This window comes from Anoplopoma fimbria, chromosome 3 (genome assembly GCF_027596085.1).
Source record: "Anoplopoma fimbria isolate UVic2021 breed Golden Eagle Sablefish chromosome 3, Afim_UVic_2022, whole genome shotgun sequence".
Taxonomy (NCBI): Eukaryota; Metazoa; Chordata; class Actinopteri; order Perciformes; family Anoplopomatidae; genus Anoplopoma; species Anoplopoma fimbria.
In genome coordinates, this window is record NC_072451.1 from 735,602 (window position 1) to 761,047 (window position 25,446).

Here is a 25,446-nt window from a genome sequence, read left to right on the forward strand (position 1 = left end):
GACAAGCTTAAGTTTTATTTAAAAAGTTTGCCAGCAGGTCATTGGTTCACGTCGTTAAAAAACAGACGTGGCTTTCACCTTTTCTCTTTCGTACAATGCTTCTCGCCATGGATGCAATTATCCAGTGCAATAAGTGGGGGAAAAAGTAATTTTATATAGTGTATATATGCAAAAAATATAATTATTATTATTATTAATAAATTATTATTATTAATAAATAATAAAATTCAATCACTGTCCTCCTCACTTCTTTTACTTTTGAGCTGCGGTAACAATTGTATTTTCCTTGTTCCCAAGTTCTTATTTTTGTCCTTTTTCATCTCTCAGATTAAAGGCTCTACAGAGGAGGACCCCCCCCCCCCCCTGTCAGGCCAACATGGCGGACATTAAGAACTTCCTGTATGCCTGGTGTGGGAAGAAGAAGCTGACTCCCAGCTACGACATCAGAGCTGCAGGGAACAAAAACAGGCAGAAGTTTCTGTGCGAGGTGAGTTTTCCATCTGCACTGAAGGACTTCAAATGTAAAAAGTTGTACATCTATCTCCAGTCCATTTCCAACCGTCAACTCTCCTCCGTTCAGGTCCGTGTCGATAGCTACAACTATATCGGGATGGGAAACTCCACCAACAAGAAGGACGCTCAGACCAACGCTGCCAGAGACTTTGTCAACTACCTGGTCCGAATCGGGGAAATGAGTGCAGCGGAGGTTCCAGCTATGGGGGTCAGCAGACTCTTCATTACGTTCTCTATAAAACCACATCATCTCTGACTTAATGCTTTTTCTATCAGGTCCCTTTGACAGCGAACACCTTGAGTGACAGAGTTTTTATATTGTTACACCCCTGTGATGAATTTAGATGTCTATGGTTTTAAGGGTTTATTGTCAGACGTCTCTGTTTACTGTCATTAAAATCTCTGTTTGTAAATCATTGAAGCTTTATTCTCAAGGCTGAGGTCTTGTTTCAACAGGTGAGCGCTCCAGGTGGAGACCAACCTGATGGAGGAGGAGCAGGAGGAGGAGACGCTGGCTTTGGAAGCCTCCCCTCCAGCGGTCCTCTGCCACCTCACCTTGTGATAAAAAGTGAAAAAGGTACGATCATCTCTCTCAAAGCTGCAGTGGATCATAAAACTTACTGTTAAGATCAGATCAATACCAAAGAGAAAAGGGAGCAAATATAACTTTTAGAGATCAACTGCTGTCCGCTGATACTAATTATTGATCACTGATGATCCATATTGTCAGATCCAGATCCCTCTGTTGTTTGATTATAGCAGCTGGTCTACAAGGATCCACAATATTTCTTATTTTTACCAACAGCCCAAAAATAAGTTCAACGCTCTGAAGTCAGTAGACCATCAAATATACTAAATGTTATAGTAATTTATATATTTTTTTATTTATTTTTAAAAACACACAATTCAAACAATATGAAATAAAAGATTGTATTTTTATGGATTTAAACAGATCTACTCATTATTAGTTTTAATGATGTATTATAATCTTAGAGCTAGTGTACCATCATAATTCATCTCTAATATCCATTTTATATTAATGTGAAAACATCTCCTTCAAACTACTGGACTTATTCTAGTTTATCACCAACACTACATTTTACAGATTACATGTGAATACATCATGATAATGTTAAAATTTATCTTCACCCAATACTCATTTGTAGAAAGTATGAAGTATTATATTTCTCTGTTGTTGTTGTTAGAAGAGGACGGCAGCAGCGGGCCGGTACCAGGAGTGACTGGACTCGGCTACTCAGGAGGAGGAAACTCTGGTTGGGGGGGAGGAGGAGGAGGAGAAGGAGCACAGTGGGACCGAGGAGCCAACCTGAAGGAGTACTACGCCAAGAGAGACGAACAGGAAGCACAGGCGGTACGATACTTCTGTTTATGTCAAATATATTTACTATTAACCTGCAGCCACAAAGAGGACGACTCTACATGTCTGAATGTAGAAAGTGTCTTCACTAACAGACCTTCTTTAGTTTAGTAGAAGAAGAACTAGACGCTGTTCAAAGAGACAAAGATCCTCTGAACTACAACTGAAGAAGAAGAGAAGAAATCAGCTGGAAGCTTAGATTTAAACAGGAACAGCTTCCTGTTTCACAATAAAAGCATCCTAGAACAAGCTGGAGTTAACTTTATCAAAGCTCTTCTTCAGACTTCAGACAGCTGATCTAATCACAGGTTAACCCTCCTCAATCAATGTTTACTGATCAATAATCAAACTGATTCTACATCAATACTTACTGATCAATAATCAGACTGATTCTACATCAATACTTACTGATCAATAATCAGACTGATTCTACATCAATACTTACTGATCAATAATCAAACTGATTCTACATCAATACTTACTGATCAATAATCAAACTCATTCTACATTAAGGTAAACAGGATTCTGTCATGTGACACTGAATCAGTTCCGATGTAAATAAAACATAATTTGTATCTGTTAGAATATTAATTACTGAAGTAAAGAAGAACATCGTCTGCATAACGGCTGATTCATAACTTTGTATCATTAGTGTATTTTTAAAGATAAACACTGAAATAAATCTCATTTCCTCCCTGCAGACTCTGGAGTCGGAGGAGGTGGACCTGAATGCTAATCTCCACGGTAACTGGACGCTGGAGAACGCCAAGGCCCGTCTGAACCAGTTCTTCCAGAAGGAGAAAGCCACCGCTGAGTATAAATACAGCCAAGTGGGACCGGACCACAACAGGTCTGGATCAGAACCCAGGAAGCACACATGTGATCAGATTCATACATCTTCACACATATTTATTATTGTTCGAATGGTTTATTCAACTTTAGATTGGCTGAAACTATTTACTCTATAAAATGCCTAAACATTCCCAGAATCTAAAGTAACATTTAATACTGTCTGGGTCTGTGAGGTTCTACAGAGAACAGTTATGAAGCTGTGAAGAGGACTCCTGGACATGTTCCAGTTTTATCAGGACAACGCCAACATTTTATCTCACATTTTCTGAGTTTTTTTTCTTCTTCTTCTTCTTCTTCTTCTTCTTCTTCTTCTTCTTCTTCTTCTTCTTCTTCTTCTTCTTTCTATTGCCTCTGTCTCTTCTTCTTCTTCTTCTGCATGCCTCTACCTCATCTTCTACTGCTGCATGCTTCTTCTACTTCTCATCTTCTACTGTATGTCCTTTTAGTTCTTCTTCTTCCTCTTCCTTCACTTCTTCTTCTTCTTCTTCTTCTTCTTCTTCTTCTGTGCCTGTCCTTCTTCTTCTAGTTCTTTCTTCTTCTTCTTCTTCTGCATGCCTCTACCTCATCTTCTACTGCTGCTGCTTCTTCTTCTTCTTCTTCTTCTTCTTCTTCTTCTTCCTCTGTATGTCCTTTTAGTTATTCTTCTTCCTCTTCCTTCACTTCTTCTTCTTCTTCCGCTGTCTCTTCTTCTTCTTCTTCTTCTTCTGCTGCCTCTGTCTCTTCTTCTTCTTCTTCTTCTTCTTCTTCTTCTTCTTCTTCTTCTTCTTCTTCTTCTGCTGCCTCTGTCTCTTCTTCTTCTACTGCCTCTGTCTCATCTTCTTCTTCTTCTGAATGCCTCTACCTCATCATCTTCTTCTTCTGCATGCCTCTACCTCATCTTCTACTGCTGCCACTTCTTCTTCTTCTTCTTCTTCTTCTTCTTCTTCTTCTTCTTCTTCTTCTTCTTCTTCTTCCTCTGTATGTCCTTTTAGTTCTTCTTCTTCCTCTTCCTTCACTTCTTCTTCTTCTTCTTCCGCTGCCTCCTCGTCTCCTGCTATTGTTTGATGTGTTATTAAATGGAACAGATCTGTGATGATGCAGGTCTTATAAAGGTTTGCGTCCTCGATGACTTGCACTAAAGGAAACACACACCAGCTGCGTCCCGTCAAATCACTGTCATATTTCAGCAGCGGTTCTATCAGTTTTCCCTCCTCAGATCAACTGATGTGGTGCTCTGTGAAACGAGTGGGTTGGTTGGTAGTTGAAATCCCCCCGTGGTGCTTATGATGGCGGGTCAGGATGTTCCTGTATGTTTTTCTGCTGGACTGCTGTAAACCCAGAGACCTCCGGAGTGTGTCGGCTACACCAGAGAGGTCTCACTGTTTGATTTTTCTAACGAACCAGACTGAAACCAGAGCAGAAGGTCCGGAGACGGTTCCTACACTAGCTGAATCCTAAATCATGTGTGTGCGTTAGGAATGGAGTTCAAACAATCAAACCTCAGCTGTTAAAACCTAGAACTATCTGATCACAGAGATATGTTTTTCTGAAATAAGGTATTAAGTTTAAACCCAAATATCTTTATTGTTATTTACTATTTCTGTCATTGTACCATCTGAGAAACGGAAAACTGGATTTTAAACAACAAATCAATTTAAAACTCCAGAACAGAACAACATGAATAAGAACAAACTTGTGATTGGACGTAGTTGTAACTAAGAAACGGTTTCAAACGTTCCAGTAGAGTCAGACAATGGTGCAGATGATTGATCGATAGATAAAGGAGGACAAATCCCGGCATGTTTCTTCTGTTCGTCGTCCCTTCCTACCGCCTACATTCAGCTGGTGAAGAGGACAGCGGTTGAATATTCAGAGACTGGAGAGTTTCCTGCCTCTTTAGAGAACACAGACGTGACGCCAGAAATCAGAACCACACTGAAGAAAGACATGGGACAGCGTTTAGGTGCACTAAAGCTGTCCCATGGGTGCAGCCCGGTGAGTCTGGTTGTGATTTCTGGTGTTGCTGTGTCACCGCAGGTCAGAGAGCCGCCGGGAGAAACTCGGCTGATCTGAGGTTTTTCTTTTTTAAAGTCCGGCAGAAAAACATACAGGCTTCCTCCTGAGAGCAGCAGGTGAGTTTATCGCTTCACTTCACAAGCTTTGTGCATGGATTATTATTTTATGTTTTATTTTGAAAAGTCCCAGAGGAAGTGAAGCTGTGATGTTTGTGTTTGTGTTTGCAGGAGCTTCATAGCAGAGATGCAGCTGTTTGTGAGACAGCTCGGCAGAAGTAAGACTCAACGATATATTCTCCCTCTGAACGAGTAAACAAGTACTGTCTCAGGAATACACACTTCACATTCACTCAAGTACTGTACAATTATGAGGTACTTGTACCTTACTTGAGTACTTACATTTATTGCTACTCTCTACATCTCAGAGGTAAATATTGTACTTTTTACTCTACTACATCTCAGAGGTCAATATTGTACTTTTCACTGTACTACCTTTATCTGACATTACTATAAATATTTTATTATTATAGATTATACAAAGTCTATTATATGAGCTCCATCTTTACCAGCTGCAACATTAAAGTGATCAACACACTAATACATAAATAATTATTATGCATATTATTCTGCATAACGTGTACTTCTACTTTTCATACTTGAAGTATAACTTGATGCTCAGATGTTTGTACATTTACTTGGTTACTTTGAGGAACTCTGAAACAACTTTTGTTTACAGTGAACGCAAAAAATCAAGACAAAACGAAAGTTCTTTGTTGTAGCTTTAAGTAAGAGTTTGAACGCAGGATTTTTATTTGTCACAAAGTATTTCTACACTGTGGTATTACTACTTTTTTATTAAGTAATCGTTTGAGTGTGAAATACAAACCACACGAGGAGCTGCTGATCAACATGTTGCTTTGAAGCACCTTTAAGTTACAGCAGTGGTAAAATAACTACTGTATGAAAATCTTCATGGGCCCAATCAGTCTCCCTGAGGAACCTCTAATGCTCTCAGAATCGCCTGTCTTTGATTTGATGTTCTTCTAATCTGCAGGGATCACGGCTCGAGAGCACGGCTCCAACAAGAAGCTGGCGGCCCAGTCGTGTGCTCTGTCTCTGGTCCGACAGCTGTACCACCTGGGAGTCCTGGAGGCGTTCTCTGGAGTCACCAAGAAGAAGGAGGGAGAAACTGTAAGCCGGCAGCTTCCCTTCATACATCAAACCGTTTCCTGCGGGATGATTCGTGTTTCACTCGGTGTTGTCGTGTGTTTTGTGTCCAGCTGGAGGTGTTCGAGGTCAACGTGTCTCCAGACCTGCAGCAGCAGCTGGCCAACGTCATCCAGGAGCTTGGAGTCCACATTCCCCCACCTGTGAGTCATCTAAACCTCAAGAACTGACCCCTGATCAGTGTGTTGGTCCATCTAAGGGTTAATATAATATAATATATATATATATATATATAAGTCCTGCTCCTCTATGGAAACGGAACAATCATGACCAGAAGTAGAGAGAACTCAAACATGTCTTTAGTGCAGAATAACAGTTCTAATGACATAAATCATTAATAAGAAAAAACACAGGTTGAATTTCTTTGATTATTTATTTACAAATATTGGAAAAAAATCACATCTATATATATATATATATATATATATATATATATATATATATATATATATATATATATATATATATATATATATATATATATATTGAACTATTTACATGTGTACAGCCTCTCCTCTCCTCTCTGCTCTGTGTTCAGCAACAGTCAAAGCTTCACAGATTTGTTGTCACATGACTGGTGGTCTCAGATGAATCAATCATGTCTTCATAGTTTCACTGAGGAGCTCCGAATTTAATGTTTTTACAGAATCTGGTTTATTTCTGGTGAGATTTTAAATGAGACATGAAGAATAAAATGTTTATGATGAAATATCACCATGTTAAGCTTCCTTTTAGTTACTTTTTCTGACGGAAGGTTTATTCACACATGATGTGTTCAAGGACCGTCTGAAAGATGAAAATCTGGCGTCTGATTTCACAGCTTCATGCTAAGATAAACGGTGTAGTTTTGGTGATTCCATAAAGAAAACCTGCTTTTTTTCTTTTGGTCTCGTCCAGCCTGCAGACCCGTCAGACTCAGTGTCTCTGATTCAGGGGAAGTTGGCAACGTTTGAGCCATCCCAGCGTCAGAGCGGAGCCGGAGTCGTCCCCTGGTCGCCTCCACAGGTCAACTGGAACCCCTGGACCAGCAGCAACATCGACGAGGGGCCGCTGGCCTACGTGAGTCTCTGTTCTTTAACTTCTTTAACTAATGAATCATTTCAGTTGATGGACGGACCAGCAGGTGTTTCAGGATAATCAATAAAACACTTCATATGTTGATATTTTTGTTTAATATGAGTGTTAGTACCAGTATGTAGTGTGGATTTGGGACTAGTGCAGGGTCAACAGGACCCTGGTAGTTGGTCCTCTGCCTGTCAGACGCTGCTCTGGGTCAACAGGACCCTGGTAGTTGGTCCTCTGGGTGCACTATTGTGATGTCACTATGTTTTATTTGGACCCAGTGCACTCCGGAGCAGATCAGTGCCGACCTTCATGATGAGCTGATGTGCCAGCTGGAACATGATGACAACCTACAGAAGGTCAGCCTGGTTTCTTCTTCTTCTTCTGCTTCTTTTTCTGCTTCTTCTTCTGCTTCTTGTTCTTCTTCTCCTTCTTCTCCTTCTTCTTCTTCTACTTATCCTTCTCTTTCTTCTTCTCCTCTTTCTTCTTCTTCTCCTTCTCCTTCTTATTCTTCTTTGTCTTCTTCTCCTCATTCTTCTCCTTCTTCTTCTCCTTCTCCTCCTTCTCCTTGTTCTTCTTCTTCTTTGTCTTCTCCTCATTCTTCTTATTTGTGTTCTTCTCATTCTTCTTCTCCTTCTTTTTCTTCTTCTTCTTCTTCTTCTTCTTCTGCTTCTTCTTCTCCTTATTTTTCTTCTCCTCATTCTTCTTCTTCTTTTTCTTCTGCTTCTTCTTTTTCTTCTTCTCCTTCTCCTCCTCCTCCTCCTCCTCCTTCTTCTTCTTCTCTTTCTTCTTCTGCTTCTTCTTCTTATTTTTCTTCTCCTCATTCTTCTTCTTTTCCTTCTGCTTCTTCTTTTTCTTCTTCTTCTTCTTCTTCTTCTTCTTCTTCTTCTTCTTCTTCTTCTTCTTCTTCTTCTTCTTCTACATGTTTTATTCAGCAGAGAGATACCAGAGTGTAGAAGAATGTTCCTCCTGTGGTTCAGATCCTGTTGGATCGCGACCAGCTGCCTGTCAAACAGTTTGAGGAGGAGATCATGGCCGCCGTGGAGAGCAACGCGGTGGTGATCATCAGAGGAGCGACGGGCTGCGGTAAAACCACCCAGGTTCCTCAGTACATCCTGGACCGCTTCATCAAGGCAGGAAGAGCCTCCGACTGCAACATCGTGGTCACCCAGGTAACACTCAGTCCAACCCAGAGACACCTTCATGAACACCTGCAGGAGCTCAAAGTTACCAACGCTCTCTTCACCAGACTCCATTCACAAAAACATGGTTTTACCTCTCAGAACAGGAGTTCCTGCTCTACTGCTTCCATCGGCTAGTTTGATAGATTTGATTTTACTTCATGATTAATTGATTGACTGAAGATAACTCTCGTCCTCCCTGTAGCCCAGGAGGATCAGCGCCGTGTCGGTGGCCGAGCGGGTCGCCTACGAGCGAGGAGAGGATGTCGGGAAGAGCTGTGGCTACAGCGTTCGCTTTGAGTCCGTCCTCCCTCGACCGCACTCCAGCATCCTCTTCTGCACCGTCGGTACGTAGACGAGCACCGAGTCTCACTTGTGGTTTAACGGACCGTAGTGGATCCCTGATCCATACTGATCCTCCTCACGGTTCAACACGGATTAACTCCACAGTTAATCGTTAACCATCACAGAGTTAAATAAACTTTTACTGACGATCGTTATCCTCCAATATTCAGTAAAATATGAGATCAGGACTTCATTTATGCTTTTCTAGTCTCTGATCTCTGATGATGTTACATTGTAAACAACCAGAGGAGAGCTAGGAACGTTAGCAGCACCGCTAACGTTACTAGCTCTCCTCCTGTTAGCGCTCACCAGACTTTAGCTTTTCATTCTTTCGCCTCCTGATGAGCACTAGCTAGCTTTAGCTGTTTCTTTACTAAATATGGATCATTCAGGACCGTGCAAAAACAAAACCTGCACTAGTCGCATCAGGATACATTTGATAAATAATAATTGATAACTCAGCAGCCACACTGAGCAGATTTCCGTTGTTGTTTCCCCAAAAGCTCAGTTTAACCCGTTCACCACGTGTGTCAGCAGGATGTTGATGAGTGTGTTTTGTGTTTCAGGCGTTTTGTTGCGGAAGCTTGAAGCAGGAATCCGAGGCATCAGTCACGTCATCGTCGATGAGATCCATGAGAGAGACATCAATGTGAGCTCCTTTATCAGAGTTCATACAGACGCTGGGGCTCTGCACTGGTTTCCTGTCTGGTCTGACCCTCCGTGTGTGTGTGTGTGTGTGTGTGTGTGTGTGTGTGTGTGTGTGTGTGTGTGTGTGTGTGTGTGTGTGTGTGTGTGTGTGTGTGTGTGTGTGTGTGTGTGTGTGTGTGTGTGTGTGTGTGTGTGTGTGTGTGTGTGTGTGCGCGTGCGTGCACAGACGGACTTCCTGATGGTGGTCCTCAGGGACGTGATCCAGGCCTACCCTCAGGTCCGCATCCTCCTCATGTCGGCCACCATCGACACCACCATGTTCAGAGAATACTTCTTCAACTCCCCCGTCATCGAGGTGTTCGGACGCACCTTCCCTGTTCAAGGTAACTCTCACCTCCATCACCTCTATCACCTCCCTCTCCTCCTTTCCTCCCTCACCTCTATCACCTCCCTCACCTCTTTCACCTCCCGCTCCTCCTTTCCTCCCTCACCTCCCTTTCCTCCCTCACCTCTCTCACCTCCCTCGCCTCCCTTTCCTCCCTCACCTCCCTCTCCTCCTTTCCTCCCTCACCTCTATCACCTCCCTCACCTCTATCACCTCCCTCACCTCTTTCACCTCCCGCTCCTCCTTTCCTCCCTCACCTCCCTTTCCTCCCTCACCTCTCTCACCTCCCTCGCCTCCCTTTCCTCCCTCACCTCCCTCGCCTCCCTTTCCTCCCTCACCTCTGTCAGGCACCTATAGCCATCTGAATTAGGAATCATTACAGTAGGATTTGTGGCTAAGGTAGTGTTTTCCTTGAGCGGTGAACTGGTTAGATTAGCTCTAGCTATATCTGGTGTGTTCTCTTTGTTACGGCCATTTTCTCGTCTGGTAGCAGAGCAGGTAGACTTAACAGTTTGTTCGCAGGAACCCGTCGTACCTAAGTTGAGCGAGTCGTTAGCACATGCGTGACTGAAACATACATCAGCAGTATACCAATGTGGTATGGGTACATTAATCAATGGCGAGCTCAACACCACTTTGGTGACGTTGGAATACATGGAAATGTTGTTTCTTATGTGATGGTTTTCATAGTCGATCGTTGTCTCGTTTATCAAGTGGCGATATCGTATCATGTTCTTTACTGTGTAGGGACCTGAGCCAGTCATGGCAACTAAGACTGAGAGCGTTTCTATTTTGTTTAAGGGAACAGGTACCAAAGGGGCACTATTCGACGAGTGAGGCAAGAGAGAGCAAGCATAACAACTAGTATTAGTGACCTTGCGAACCAATGAACGGACAGTCTGATACCACAAATTGTCTCCCGAACCTGAGAGGTCCGGAAGCGCAAACCGCCTCAGGCGTGTATGGTTGGTTGTGTTACCTGATGTAAAATTACCGTCAGCAGAGGTTGTGGGCTTCTTACGATCTGGTTCACACAGGAAAAGGATGGTGAATACAACGATTACAGAAACAAACCGTAGGATACATGATGAAGCCCTGAGGCCACAGCCCAGACGACGGAGTGGATGCCATGGTCGTGGTCGTTCCATGATGGAGTGCGTTGATCCCACGGTCGTGACACAAGAACTGCGCTTGCACGTCACGTTGAGCTTGTATCAGTGTGTGTGTGTTTGTGTTTTCAGCGGAGCAGGACCAAGGCGGTGCTTGGCTCACACCTGTCCTGTGTTGAATCAACAAAGTATATCTGGTCACAAATATGACTTTATTATGGTCATATATGTGCCTATTTATCAGAAGCTGCTTCCTTGGTTGTAGTCGGTGCCTGTGGGGGTTCACTCGGCAGAGGAACCAGCTTGCAGTGGCTGGCGTGGATCCACGTGGCTCTTTCAGCTACCTTGACAGCTGTGTGGGTAACCAGGAGCACCTGGTAGGGGCCCTGCCAACGTTTTGCTTTCCAGTGTTTCCTCCTGAAATCTTTCACTACCACATAGTCACCTGGTTGGATGTTGTGCAGAGGTGTGCTGGCAGGTGATGGTAGAGCTGTAGCAACCTGTTTCCTGATATCGGAAAGGGCACGAGAAAGGTTAATGCAATAGGTTAGCACAGCATCTTCACAGAGAGCAGTGTCAGGAGGAGGGCCTCCTGGTGGACGGATTCCAACATGAGGAGGAGCTGCAAAAAGACTTAGTTAGGTTAGTTCTAGCCCGTTTTCTCATTCTCATGTACATCAGGACAATAGGCAGAGCTCTAGGCCAGGGAAGACCTGTGTCTTCACAACATTTAGACAGTTTTTGTTTTAGCGTGCCATTTTCACGCTCAACAGCACCTCCACTCGCTGGGTGGTAGGCACAGTGGTATCTCAAATCCATTCCTAGGTACTCACCGACTTGTCTGATGATGGTGTTGACAAAATGTGAGCCATTGTCGCTAGAAACCTTAGTCGGTATTCCCCACCTGGGAATAATTTCTGTCACCAGGGCTTTTGCCACAACGGCTGCTGTTTGATGTTTTGCAGGAAAGGCTTCAACCCATTTGGACCACATATCCACCATGACCAAACAACATTTCTTACCCTCGGCTGGGCTTAGCTCTGTGAAATCCATCCTAAGGTGTTCAAATGGTCGCGTTGGAGGAGGATGTGCTGCTTGCTGTGTCACATCAACGGGTCGACCTGTGTTATGTGTAGCACATGTCATGCAGCTCTGACAATACTTCTCAGCAAACGTTGAAAAGTTATCATTGACAACATCCCCCCTTTAGACACATGGTCTAACCCATGTGTCAATTTAGCATAATGTGGAAACAAGGCTTTTGGGAGGCATGGTTTACCATTCGGGCCCCTCCAAATGTCATCAGAGAATTTACACTCACATCTGCGCCAGAGCGCTCGCTCAGAGGGGTCAGAAAGTGACTGTATGTCAGTGAGCGAGGATGGGTGGCCGCGTCTGCTCTAGCATTCCCTGTGGAAACCAAATCATCTTTACGAGTGTGTGCAGCACATTTACATACTGCGTTGCCTGCAGGCAGAAGAACAAGCAGGGCAGAGACTTTGTCAGCGTGTTGGATTACTTTGCCAGCTGAAGTGAGAAAATGTCTGTGTTTCCAAAGGGTACCAAAATCATGCCCAGCACCAAAAGCATACCTGCTGTCAGTATAGATGTTAACTGTTTTACCGTCAGCCAATCTGCATGCCTCTGTTAGGGCCACCACTCTGCTGCCTGTGCTGAGTGATGAGAAGGGAGAGGGGCAGAAAGAACAACGTCATGGTCAGAAACAACAGCGTAGCCAGCTCTGGAGGCCAGTGGCTGGGTCACGGGATGCAGAACCATCCACATAAAAAACAAGTTCAGGATTAGGCAATGCACTATCAGAGAGATCAGTTCGGGGAGAACAAACATGTTGAAGTTCAGCTATACAACAGTGAGGCTCTCCATCGTCAATGCCTGGAAGGAGAGAAGCTGGGTTAAGGGTGGTACATCTCTTCATTACATTACATTACATTACAGTCATGTAGCAGACGCTTTTCTCCAAAGCGACTTACAGGAAGTGTATTCAACATAGGTATTCAAGAGAACTACTAGTCACCAGAAGTCATCAGTGCATCTCCTTTCTTAAACAAGCATCTTAAAGCATAAACCAGAGCAAAAGTATAGTGCAGAGGCAAGTTACTACGAAAACAATAATTGCAACAGACTAATACGAATACAATAAGTGCTACAAACTACTACGAATAGGATAAGTGCAGTAAACGAATACGAATTCAATAAGTGCTACGAGGAAGGCTCAGGGTAGTACGCTGTGACTGACAGCGTGAGGCACCAGAATGCTGAGAGGAGAATAACCCACGATGTCACGCGTCACATTGACAGCTTTCTCTGCAGCAGTTACGGCACGCAGACATTTTGGAAGGCCTCTAGCCACGGGGTCTAGTTTAGCTGAGAAATAACCTACAGGCCTGAGTTTATCACCGTGTTGTTGCAAGAGCACTGACGTCATGCAGCCATTACACTCGTCGAAGGCTTGAGTGAATGGTCTGTCAGGGTTTGGCCCGCTGTAGAGCAGGTTTTAAGTCAACAAATGACTGGAGAAATGTTCTTTTACAGTGAGGCCAGAAGCACCTTGAGAATAGGTGTATCTGCCACTCATTTTAACCCTAGGCATGCATTTGTTCATGATTACAGAATTTGTTGCTCCGGAGTCTCCTAAAAAATGTAATATGGTACCATTAACTTCGACCTCGGCCATAGGCACCTCTTTATAAGCATCATTGTCATATTTAGCATATGTTTCTACAAGAGGCTTTCTTGCTGTTCTCATCTCTAAACATTGAATGGTTTCTTGAATGGCCTGTGCCAAATCAGTAGGCAAAGCATTTTCTTCATTGCGTGTAGCATGTGTGTGTGTGTGTAACCTGTTCCTCTCATGTTGTGTGTGTGTGTGTGTGTGTGTGTGTGTGTGTGTGTGTGTGTGTGTGTGTGTGTGTGTGTGTGTGTGTGTGTGTGTGTGTGTGTGTGTGTGTGTGTGTGTGTGTGTGTGTGTCACTCCCCTGCTCAGCTGCTGTAGGTGGGTGGTTTCCCGTCTCTGCACTCTCCTCAGCAGTCTGATGTCAGTCTGCCTTTTCGTGGTGGCTGCCTGTCCCGTCTCCTCCTTGGCCTTGTTGTCTATCAGGACATTCATGTGCCCAATGCCCATGAGGTCTGCAGATGAAGCATTGGTCTTTTGCAAGGGGAGGGGCACTCCGGTTTTGACCCCCTCTCCCCCTTCTCTGTCCTCGTCCTTGCCCTTGTCCCACACGCCATGGTTGTTGCTGTTGCTGTTGTTTTGGCTGCCGTCTTGTCTGGCTTTGTGCCTGGTGACGTTGTTGTCCTTGAGACAGCAACATTATTTTTCAGCAGCCTGGAGCAGGGAGAGTCGAGCCATGTGATGGTCGCTTTGTTGTGTCTGATCTTTCTTAGCTTTGACTGCAGACAAAAGTTTTTCAGAGTGACGTGCGTGTCTCAAGACTTCAGACTGGCACTTTCCCAATCGACACAGCCTTCTTTAACCCTTTTTCCAATTTCTCCATGCAGACCCCCTACGAAGGCCAAGAGCAGGTGGCTTTCCCACGTACTGCATATGAGTTCCCCATCTTCAGGCTCGTCAAGTCCACAGTGGAGAGCGTAGACCTGATGGAGCCTGGTGTAGTAGTCTTCAGCTCTGATGGGGAAAGCCTCTACGATCTCTGCCATGAGTTTTTCCAAGAATTCGGCATAGGGCTCGTTCACCTCCGTGTCCCAGTCAGCTTCAATGAGGCACCTGTCATTTGTCCCAAATGCTTCCTTTATTTTTGCATAGTCTGAGGCGCCCAGATGTTTCAGAAGCAGTCTTTTTAGTTCATTTCCAGTTGGCAGCCATCCAGTGCAGAACACATACAGTTGTTTGCTCCCTCCTGCAGACAGCGGAGGAAGCTCTATGCCTGATCAATGTCTCTTGCTGTCCGTGGTCTACGGACAAGGGCAGTGCCTTTTGCACCAGCTACCTGTACCATGGTCTTCTTGGTCTTTGCTGGAGTTGCTGCAGCTGTGGGCCCTGCGCTGGCTTCACCCGCTCCTTTAAAGGAGGTTGAGCCTCCTCCTAGGACGGAGGAGCTGGAGGGTCCTGCTTTAGGGCGGTGGGGGCTGAGGTTGAGGCTTGTGGTTGTTCTTCTTCTTCTTCCTCCTCGTCTGTGGCTGTTTGTGCTGTCAGTGGATGTTGCTGGTGCTGTCACTTCACACAGCTGAGACAGTTCCTTAAACAGAGAGGAATAAGGTGATGTATCTGGTACTTTAGCCAACTCATTTCTTTCCCAACACTCTGCTCCATCCTTCCACATTTTCAAACACCTCCTGTGTTTCTCTATCTCTTCCAAATCCTTAACTTTGATTCTCTTTGATCCCCATACTCTTTTCTGCTCCTCCTCCAATTTTGTTTGTAATTTCCCTATTTGAGCTATGCTAAATGATCCTCCTGGAGGAAACCCATGTCGTTGTATCCATACACCAACACAATCTATGCTCCCTGTTCCATATTTGGACCCCATGACAGGAGATTTCCTCCTGGATGATCGGTCACCGTTCCTCCGTCTCCTCAGGACGATCTTCTATGGATCCTGTTCGTGACGCCAAATTGTTGTGGAAACAAATAATACTGTACTAATACGGACTGAGATGAGTCCGAAGTGAGCGTTGAAATACGATCAGATGACAAAGAGTGTCTTTGTGATTTTTTATTTCTAATAAGAAAGAGGCAGGTTTACAGGATCACACAGAACACAACAAGATATGCACTGGCAACCCGCAAAGTAATGCACTGAAGAGAAAGGCTTCACACTGAATATAAGGGACAAAACAAGTGGGGTGATCAAGGCTACTGGCGCCTGGGAAAAGGAGAGTAAACACCTCCCTACACCTGGCCTGTGGATATCATATCTTCAAACCTACCTCTCTCACCTCTTCAACCTCCCTTTCCTCCCTCACCTCCTCCCTCACCTTCCCCCTCACCTCCCACCTCACCTCCCTCACCTCCTCTTCACCTCTCTCACCTCCTTTCCTCCCTCACCTCCCTCACCTCTCTCACCTCCTTTCCTCCCTCACCTCCCTCACCTCTCTCACCTCCTTTCCTCCCTCCCTCACCTCCCTTTCCTCCCTCACCTCCCTTTCCTCCCTCACCTCTCTCACCTCCCTTTCCTCCCTCACCTCCCTTTCCTCCCTCATCCCCTTAACCTCCCTCACCTCTCTCACCTCCCTTAATGGCATTAACTCATGATTCAGTGTCCTAATAATCAAAGCCTGAGGCCACAGCAGCGATAAATAATTATTTGTGTTGAAACAGAGTATTTCCTGGAGGACAGCATCCAGATGACCAATTTCGTCCCTCCACCAATGGACCGCAAGAAGAAGGATAAAGACGAGGAGGGAGGAGAGGAAGATGTAAGCAACCGTTTCCCTCATGCTGCATCTCCTGTGTCTTCTGATGTCCCTGTAAAGAATAACCGTGTATATAACAGTAACATATCTGCAGCTCATTGAGGCTGAAGGCGTTATGAGTCAAATCCAGAGTGTGAGATGTTGTTCCTGTCCGTGCAGACCAACTGTAATGTGATCTGTGGGCCGGAGTACTCTGCGGAGACGAAGCGCTCCATGGCTCAGATCAACGAGAAGGAGACGTCCTTCGAGCTGGTGGAGGCTCTTCTGAAGTACATCGAGACGCTGCAGGTGGCCGGAGCCGTGCTCATCTTCCTGCCCGGCTGGAACCTCATCTACTCCATGCAGAGACACCTGGAGACCAACCCGCACTTTGGTACGTCACCGAGAAAGAAACACCTGAAGGGCCGGTGGACTGGAGAGCTCCAGAAGAAAACTAGATTCATTACTGTAGGAGAGATGAAAGCTTTTACAAATTGATTGATCCGACCCATAAAGCCACAGTAGAGTACACATGTTTAATTCTTTAGATAGAAATCAGATTTTACCCTCAATATTTAAATGTATAACAGTAAAGTGAAATGCTTAAACCAGAGGTGAGTATTAAGATCCTGTACTGCAGTAAAGTACTAATACCACACTGTGAAAATACTCCACTACAAGCAAAACTTACATTCAAAACCTTACTAAAGTATGTAAAAGTAGTTAAAGTACAAAACATTGATTAATCAGTAAAATGTTTTCCTATTCGGTGTATGTTGCATTTTAACTCCTTTATATCCTGTTTCGTTTAATTTACAGCATCATATTCTATAAAATCATCATATGTTTGTAGTACTTTAAAGAATAGTATTTTTACCTCTGAGATGTAGTACAGTATAAAGTACAACATTCACTTCTAAGATGTCTTGTACTTGTTTCCAGGAAGTAGCCGGTACCGGATCATGCCGCTCCACTCACAGATCCCCAGAGAGGAGCAGAGGAGGGTGTTTGAACCGGTGCCCGACAACATCAGGAAGGTCAGAGAGCAAAACCTTGAGTTGGGATTCAAACCAACGTCTCTTTAAACCAACTCACAGAGAGAAACCTCCATTTTCTATTCCAGATGAAATGTTGATGATTGTTTTTTTGTTGAATCTGCAGGTGATTCTGTCCACAAACATCGCAGAGACGAGCATCACCATCAACGACGTCGTCTACGTCATCGACTCCTGCAAGTAAGTCAGTCCAGAGTGAGAGGACAAAAAGAGGACATGTCCTCATGTTTGTGTCCTGAGTTAGACTTCATGTCCTCATGTTTGTGTCCTGAGTTAGACTTCATGTCCTCATGTTTGTGTCCTGAGTTAGACTTCATGTCCTCATGTTTGTGTCCTGAGTTAGACTTCATGTCCTCATGTTTGTGTCCTGAGTTAGACTTCATGTCCTCATGTTTGTGTCCTGAGTTAGACTTCATGTCCTCATGTTTGTGTCCTGAGTTAGACTTCATGTCCTCATGTTTGTGTCCTCTCAGACAGAAGGTGAAGCTCTTCACGTCCCACAACAACATGACTAACTACGCCACCGTCTGGGCCTCAAAGACAAACCTGGAACAGAGGAAAGGACGAGCCGGTAGAGTCCGAGCCGGGTTCTGCTTCCACCTCTGCAGCCGAGCTCGATTCGAGAGGCAAGACCTCCTTAAGAACCCGAGACCTCCTCCCCTGTCCTGATCTCACATAACTTCTCACAGCTACCCCTCCTCGTACCTCCCCACACTTCCTCCTGAATCATCCTCCTTACACCTCCTCCTCAGAACTTTTCATGCCACCCTCTCCTCACACCCCCTCACACCTTTCACAACCTCCTCACATCCCCTGACATCTCTCACCTCCTCCTTGCACCTCCACCTCAGACCTCCTCCTGCCCCCCCCGTGTATCTGTCCTCACTGTGTCGTGTCTCCTCAGGCTGGAGACTCACATGACTCCAGAGATCTTCAGGACTCCGCTGCATGAAGTCGCTTTGAGCATCAAACTGTTGAGACTCGGCGCCATCGGACACTTCCTGTCCAAGGCCATCGAACCGCCGCCGCTGGACGCCGTCATCGAGGCCGAACACACTCTGAGAGGTACACACACGCACACACACACACGCACACACACACGCACACACACACACACACACACACAGATTAACTCTACCGTGTGTCTGTCCCTCAGAGCTGGACGCTCTGGACACCAACGATGAGCTCACTCCTCTGGGACGGATCCTGGCTCGGCTGCCCATCGAGCCTCGTCTGGGGAAGATGATGATCATGGGCTGCATCTTCCAGTCAGCTTCTTCTTCTTCTTCTTCTTCTACACTTTAATCTCACAGATGAATCACCTGACATCCTGTTTTCCTTCATTAAAAACAATGTGTCTCCCTGCAGCGTTGGAGACGCCATGTGCACCATCTCAGCCGCCACGTGTTTCCCGGAGCCGTTCGTCAGCGAGGGGAAGCGTCTCGGCTTCGTTCACAGAAACTTCTCCGGCAGCCGGTTCTCGGACCACGTGGCTCTGCTGTCCGTCTTCCAGGCCTGGGACGACGTCAGGTCTGTAGTGGGTAACTGTGGGGTTTGTAGTTTTTAGTTTCAACAGATGATCAGCTCCAGATCAGAAGAAAAAGTCCCTGGATCAATAGTGTTCTACCAGCTAACAGGAGGAGAGCTAGTAACGTTAGCAGCACCAATACCCAGGGCTTTTACTCATTTAGAACCGGTTCTCCTTTAGAACCCGGTCTCAGGAGGCATTCATACCTGCGAGGCGACACTAAATCAATCATAAAAAGAGGAGAAGAGGACCGATGTGTTTATGTGACGGCTTGTTTCTATAATAAATTAAATACAGGCTTCTCACATGTTGTAGGAATGAGGATCAGTGAGTCAGGTAGAGAAGTTTGAAGTCCCAAACACTGGGTCGGGACCCACCGGTCGGCTAATAAGTTATATCATTTCTTCCTTCATATTTAACTTTACATTTCCATCTGCAGTTCACCTTTGAGCCACATGAGGGAGCTGTAATGTTGGTATTGCTCTCAGTGTAGTAAAATTGAATCCAATATAAAAAGATTAGTGAGTTGTGATCGATCAAACCAATAAAATGAGGTGACTTGGAAATGACAGTTTGGAACGTTTATTCACACACAAATTCTCTTACTTTATAGATTTATAGATGAAGTCTTTTGTGAATTTGGTTGCAATGATTTGTAATTTTTTTAAAGTGGAAAGTTTAGGAAACACTGTTTAAAAAAAAAAAAAAAAAATAGTAATTTTCTAATTAACAATTTTTTTTTACAAAATATGTTTCGTTTTATACCAAAACATTCAAAATATTAGGATTTTTTTAATTAAAAAAATGTATATAAAATATTATTATTATTTATTTATTTTTTATAAGAAAGAATATTCAATATATTTCTTGGAGTCATTAAAAAAATCCCCAAAATGTTTCTATCCATCTAAATGAGATATGCAGTTTCCATCCACATCTGTCTGTTTTTTACCCCTTTAAAACAACATTGTCTCCGTGGTGACGCGTGTTAACTTAACGGGTCTTCATGAATACAAAGACGCGGTGATGGACGGCTCAGCTCGCCTCCGTTAACCCCGTGTTGTTGTGTCGTTTCCTGCTCAGGATTAACGGCGAGGACGCAGAAAACCGTTTCTGTGAACACAAGCGTCTCAACATGTCGACTCTGAGGATGACCTGGGAGGCCAAAGTCCAGCTGAAGGAGATCCTGGTCAACTCTGGATTCCCTGAAGGTACCTGAACGCACCTCAGAAGGACCTTTCTGCCCGTTTGTGTTGTAGGAATACTGTCGGCCATCATGGTGATGTCTTGTCCTCCTGTCGTCAGAGTGTCTCATGACCCAGATGTTCAACACGGTGGGACCGGACAACAACCTGGACGTGGTGGTGTCTCTGCTGACCTTCGGCTCGTACCCCAACGTCTGCTACCACAAAGAGAAGAGGAAGATCCTGACCACCGAGGGCCGCAACGCCCTCATCCACAAGTCCTCCGTCAACTGTCCCTTCAGCAGCCACGACATGAGCTACCCGTCACCGTTCTTCGTCTTCAGCGAGAAGGTGAGAGGACGCAGTTATGATATTCTATATAGATGTTTATGAAATGCATTATAAGGTAAAAAACTCAACAAAAGAGCTGCTTTGGGCTCTTGAGTCTGAAACAAGACTGTGTTTGAGTTAATAATTAGTGAGTAGAGCTGCAATGAATAGTTAAAAGCTTCATTTTTAACATTGGCATTCACATTTTAAATCAACATTTAAATGTCTATTGGTTGAGTTTATTTAGTAGAATTAGATTCCAGTGATGCTGCGAATAATTGATCTAAACATTTCTAATAACTCCGTAACGTTTCAAGTCAAAATGTATTGAAAAATATAGATATATGAATTATAGACGAAATGTTCTGCTATAATCCATATTTGTTGGCTTTTAACCCGTTAAAAGAAAAAACATTCACTGCTCAAAAACTCAAAGGGAGGCAGCAATCTAACAGCACCATACATTACATTGACTTTTTTTTTTTAGGGTGATGAAATCATAGAATATGAGGACAGACATTCAGAGCTTCGTTTGTAAACCTCAACAGAAGCTTGTAGATTCAGTACAGATCTAGAGAGCAATGATTCTCTCATTGAAGAGGACGGTTGTGTTGCTTTAACTGAACGTGTTTCTGTGTCTCAGATCCGGACCCGGGCCATCTCGGCTAAAGGGATGACTCTGGTCAGTCCTCTGCAGCTGCTGCTGTTCGCCTGCAAGAAGATCAGCTCCAACGGAGACGTCGTGGAGCTGGACGACTGGTGAGAGGCCTCAAGACCTAGAGCTGTAGACCTGACGTAGAGCTGTAGACCTGACGTAGAGCTGTAGACCTGACGTAGAGCTGTAGACCTGAAGTAGAGCTGTAGACCTGACGTAGAGCTGTAGACCTGACGTAGAGCTGTAGACCTGACGTAGAGCTGTAGACCTGACGTAGAGCTGTAGACCTGACGTAGAGCTGTAGACCTGAAGTAGAGCTGTAGACCTGAAGTAGAGCTGTAGACCTGACGTAGAGCTGTAGACCTGACGTAGAGCTGTAGACCTGAAGTAGAGCTGTAGACCTGACGTAGAGCTGAAGACCTGAAGTAGAGCTGACATAGAGCTGAAGTAGAGCTGAAGACCTGACGTAGAGCTGAAGACCTGAAGTAGAGCTGTAGACCTGACGTAGAGCTGTAGACCTGACGTAGAGCTGTAGACCTGAAGTAGAGCTGTAGACCTGAAGTAGAGCTGTAGACCTGACGTAGAGCTGTAGACCTGACGTAGAGCTGTAGACCTGAAGTAGAGCTGTAGACCTGAAGTAGAGCTGACATAGAGCTGAAGTAGAGCTGTAGACCTGACGTAGAGCTGAAGACCTGAAGTAGAGCTGTAGACCTGACGTAGAGCTGAAGACCTGAAGTAGAGCTGAAGACCTGATGTAGAGCTGAAGACCTGAAGTAGAGCTGCAGTCTGACGTAGAGCTGACATAGAGCTGAAGTAGAGCTGCAGTCTGACGTAGAGCGGATGTAAATAGAGCTGCAGACTGTCAGACCCTTTTGCAGTAAAATGAGAGGTGTTCTGAAGAGTCTGGTTCTCTAAAACACGACCACCACAGGGACTAAATCAACAGGAAAGGAAAGTTCCTTGTAGTGACTTTAAAGAAATACTACGTTACAAGAGTACATTCAACATCCTGCATCTATAATACTACTAAAGTGAAAATGAAATTAGCAACAAGTTTTTGCAGTAAAATAAGTTGTTCTGCAGTAAAATGAGAGGTGAGTGGTGACCTTTCACAATAATGTGTGCAGGATCAAACTGAGGATTCCTCACGAGGTGGCGGGCGGCGTCGCTGCCCTGCGGGCCGGACTGGAGGCTCTGGTGGTGGAGGTGACCAAAGACCCCGAATACGTCCGACAGATGGACCAGAACAACCAGCAGCTGCTCAACCTCATCAGACTCACATCCAAACCCTCCACTGCTGGACTCAACATGACGGCCAGCAGCCAGAGGTACACACACACACACACACACACACACACACACAGACGTACACACACACACACGCACACAATCACACACACACACACACACACACACGCAGACGTACACACACACACGCACACACACACACACACACACGCAGACGTACACACACACACGCACACAATCACACACACACACACACACACACACACACACACACACACACACACACACACACACACGCAGACGTACACACGCACACAATCACACACACACACACACACACACACACACACACACACACGCACACACACACACACACACACGCAGACGTACACACACACACGCACACAATCACACACACACACACACACACACACACACACACACACACACACACAATCACACACACACACACACACACACACACACACACACACACACACACACACACACACACAACTCTATTGTGAAAGAAATGAGTTTCAGTCTGAAGATGATTTTTCTTCTTCTCTGCACAGAATGGGAGACGGTCCTCGACCTCCTAAGATGGCACGCTTTGACGGAGGAGGAGGAGGATACAGAGGAGGTGGAGGATACAGAGGAGGAGGGGGAGGAGGATATGGTGGAGGAGGAGGAGGATACAGAGGTGGAGGAGGATATGGAGGAGGAGGAGGAGGATACAGAGGTGGAGGAGGAGGGGGGTACAGAGGAGGAGGTGGATATGGAGGAGGAGGAGGTTACGGAGGAGGAGGAGGAAGTGGAGGAGGAGGAGGTTACGGAGGAGGAGGAGGAGGAGGAAGTGGAGGAGGAGGAGGTTACGGAGGAGGAAGTGGAGGAGGAGGAGGATACCGAGGAGGTGGAGGAGGAGGAGGATACCGAGGAGGTGGAGGAGGAAGTGGAGGAGGAGGAAGTGGAGGAGGAGGAGGAGGATACCGAGGAGGTGGAGGAGGAAGTGGAGGAGGAGGAGGATACCGTGGAGGAAGAGGAGGAGGTTATTAACATGAAGGAAATGGGAGGGAGGTTATAGAGCTGGTCTAGGATACAGAGGAGGAGGTTATAGAGGAGGTGGAGGAGGAGAAGAAGGATACAGAGGAGGTCAGCGCCTCCTTTCATCGTCACTGATCTCCACAAACTAAAAGAATCATCAGATCTGGATTTCTTCTCACGTTCAGTGACTTGTTGTTGTTGTTGTTGTTGTTGTTGTTGTTGTTGTTGTTGTTGTTGTTGTTGTGATCATGTCAGTGATGATGATGAAGATGATGTTTGAGATGAAGCATGTTATCTTTTAGTATTTTTGTCACCAATAAACCCTTCAGACCTGAGTACTGTCTACTGTCTACTGTCTACTCCTTTAACTACACCTGTAGACTTCTACTGATTCACATGTTGATGACATCATCTCATTAACGAGCTCGTCTACTTCCTCCTCATGTGACCTCTGACCTCATCAGAGGGTCGATGATCTCATCAGAGCTGAACTGTGTGTGGTTGATGAACAAGGTTAGATAAGATAAGATAATCCTTTATTAGTACGCAGCGGGGACATGTGCAGGCTCACAGCAGTTAAAGTGCACACAAGAGACATAGTAGAAGAAGACAAGATAAAAATGAAATAAAAAAAACAAACGTCTTTATCCGCTCTAATGTTTCACTTCAGGTCCAAAGGTCCACAACAAAAACACCTTCATCTGTCCTTTACTTTGAAAAACCAAACCCCCTAAAGACGTTTTAACTTGAAAAGCCCTGAATAACCCAACTGATTCTACATCAGTGGTTCATGAATGTGAAATAACCGACTCAGTAATGATGAAATGAAGGTGTTAATAAAGTTCTTCATCAGGAGTTCAGATCAGTTTGAGTTTTTATTTATTTATTTATAGGAAAACACAAATTAGACCTAAAAGATAAATGTGTGTTTTCTCATCTTTATCTCTCACTGCTGTCAACATGCTGAATGTATGGAATCCCGCTGCTGCCAAATAAATTAAATAAACATGGAAAGTGAGGAATGATAAAAATAATATTATTTATTCAGATGTATCTCAGTTATAACTTGTTTTCAGATCTTAACGGTTTGATTTTAAGAGTTCGACTTAAAGAATCTCTTCTTGTTTGTTGACGTTATGAAGCCTCAAGTTCGACAATCTGACCGTCGCCATGTTGGTTTTTTTGCAACCAGTGAACAGGAAGTGACCATATATGGACTGAGAAGGAGTGAGGTAGAGACGCCATATACGTCTCTGGTGTCGACCTGTCAATCAGTGTGTAGCCCCGCCCTAAAGCATCCCCTGCTTTATGGTCTGTTTGACTCTAAATGGAGCATCATTTACTAAATGAACATCATGCTGTATTGAAGAAGACTTGAAACTAGAGATTGAGACCATAAACTCATGTTTACAATGTTTACTGAGGGAATAAATCAAGAGAGAAGTAGAGTCATTTTCTCATAGACTTCTATACAACCAGAGGAGTCGCCCCCTGGTGGACAGGAGAGAGAATGCAGCTTTAACAGGTTTGTCTCCGGGGTTAAACTTCTGATCAGGATCCTTCTGGACGCTTCAGGGTTCATCAGGAAGAACTGGAAAAGGTTGGCTTTGATTATTATGTAATTATGTGTGAGGCTGCAGAATAAATGAATCACTTCTTAAAACCTCTTTTTAATTATTATTATTATTATTACTATTTTTTCATTACTTGCATTCTTATTCTTATTCTTGTTATCATTATTATAATTTATATTATTAATATTACTATAACTTATTGCTATTATTATTATTGTTACTATTATTATAACTATTGTATTACTATTATTATTATTATTACTACAATAATTACTATTATAACTATTGTTATTATTGCTATTTTTATGATTGTTACTATTATAATTAATTATTTAGAACAAATAAAATAATTAACTCAAATAATCATCATTATTATAATCATTATAATCACTTTAATTCGTTTTGTTTTTCTCACCATGAGCTTCCACACTGCCGCTGTGGCTGAACTGGTCCTTTACTGGGTTCTCTCAGTGGTTTACAGGGTGATTAATGGTTTATTAATGTGACACATTAAATGAGTTATAAAAGGTTCTCCATGAAGCAGCTTCAATTAAAGTCACTTCTTTGGTTTTAATGACTAAATGAATCAGTTTTAATTATATTAGAGAGTTCAGAGTAGTTTAATGATCATTGATATCTGATTGATCCGCAGTGACAGTGATGATTGTCTTCATTAAACATCAAACACTTCTGCAGGATTTCTCTGAAGCGTGGTTGTGGGAGTGTCCGGTATGGAGGACGAAAAATGAGTATAAATAAAT

The 25,446-nt window shown here is 44.2% G+C and overlaps 1 protein-coding gene and 1 long non-coding RNA gene across 2 annotated transcripts; one reads left to right on the top strand and one right to left on the bottom strand.

Annotated features, from left to right (window-relative positions):
- Positions 1-359: 359 nt before the first annotated feature.
- On the top strand, positions 360-23,446 carry dhx9 (DEAH (Asp-Glu-Ala-His) box helicase 9). Its single transcript, XM_054625475.1, has 28 exons — positions 360-487; positions 581-721; positions 970-1,090; positions 1,719-1,885; positions 2,593-2,741; positions 4,966-5,012; positions 5,792-5,928; positions 6,018-6,107; positions 6,862-7,023; positions 7,308-7,385; positions 8,007-8,198; positions 8,413-8,554; positions 9,119-9,201; positions 9,427-9,583; positions 15,994-16,091; positions 16,248-16,461; positions 17,010-17,104; positions 17,229-17,302; positions 17,596-17,748; positions 18,027-18,187; positions 18,279-18,390; positions 18,491-18,652; positions 19,734-19,861; positions 19,956-20,185; positions 20,808-20,923; positions 21,947-22,147; positions 22,643-22,881; positions 22,948-23,446. The coding sequence occupies exons 1-28, from the start codon at positions 377-379 to the stop codon at positions 23,121-23,123; spliced, it is 3,936 nt and encodes a 1,311-aa protein (XP_054481450.1). The 5' UTR covers positions 360-376; the 3' UTR covers positions 23,124-23,446.
- LOC129113267 (uncharacterized) lies at positions 15,442-15,964 on the bottom strand. Its single transcript, XR_008532389.1, has 3 exons — positions 15,894-15,964; positions 15,721-15,738; positions 15,442-15,602 (listed from the first exon to the last, which is right to left on the bottom strand). It is a non-coding gene; the product is annotated as an uncharacterized LOC129113267 (long non-coding RNA).
- Positions 23,447-25,446: the final 2,000 nt, after the last annotated feature.

What these genes read in the sequence shown, in the direction of transcription:
- dhx9 (XM_054625475.1), top strand. Translation starts at nt 377, where the DNA reads ATGGCGGACATTAAGAACTTCCTGTATGCCTGGTGTGGGAAGAAGAAG. An exon ending in GAGTCCACATTCCCCCACCT is followed by an intron (nt 6,108 to 6,861) that starts GTGAGTCATCTA and finishes GGTCTCGTCCAG; the next exon opens with CCTGCAGACCCGTCAGACTC. An exon ending in ATCATGGGCTGCATCTTCCA is followed by an intron (nt 18,391 to 18,490) that starts GTCAGCTTCTTC and finishes GTCTCCCTGCAG; the next exon opens with CGTTGGAGACGCCATGTGCA.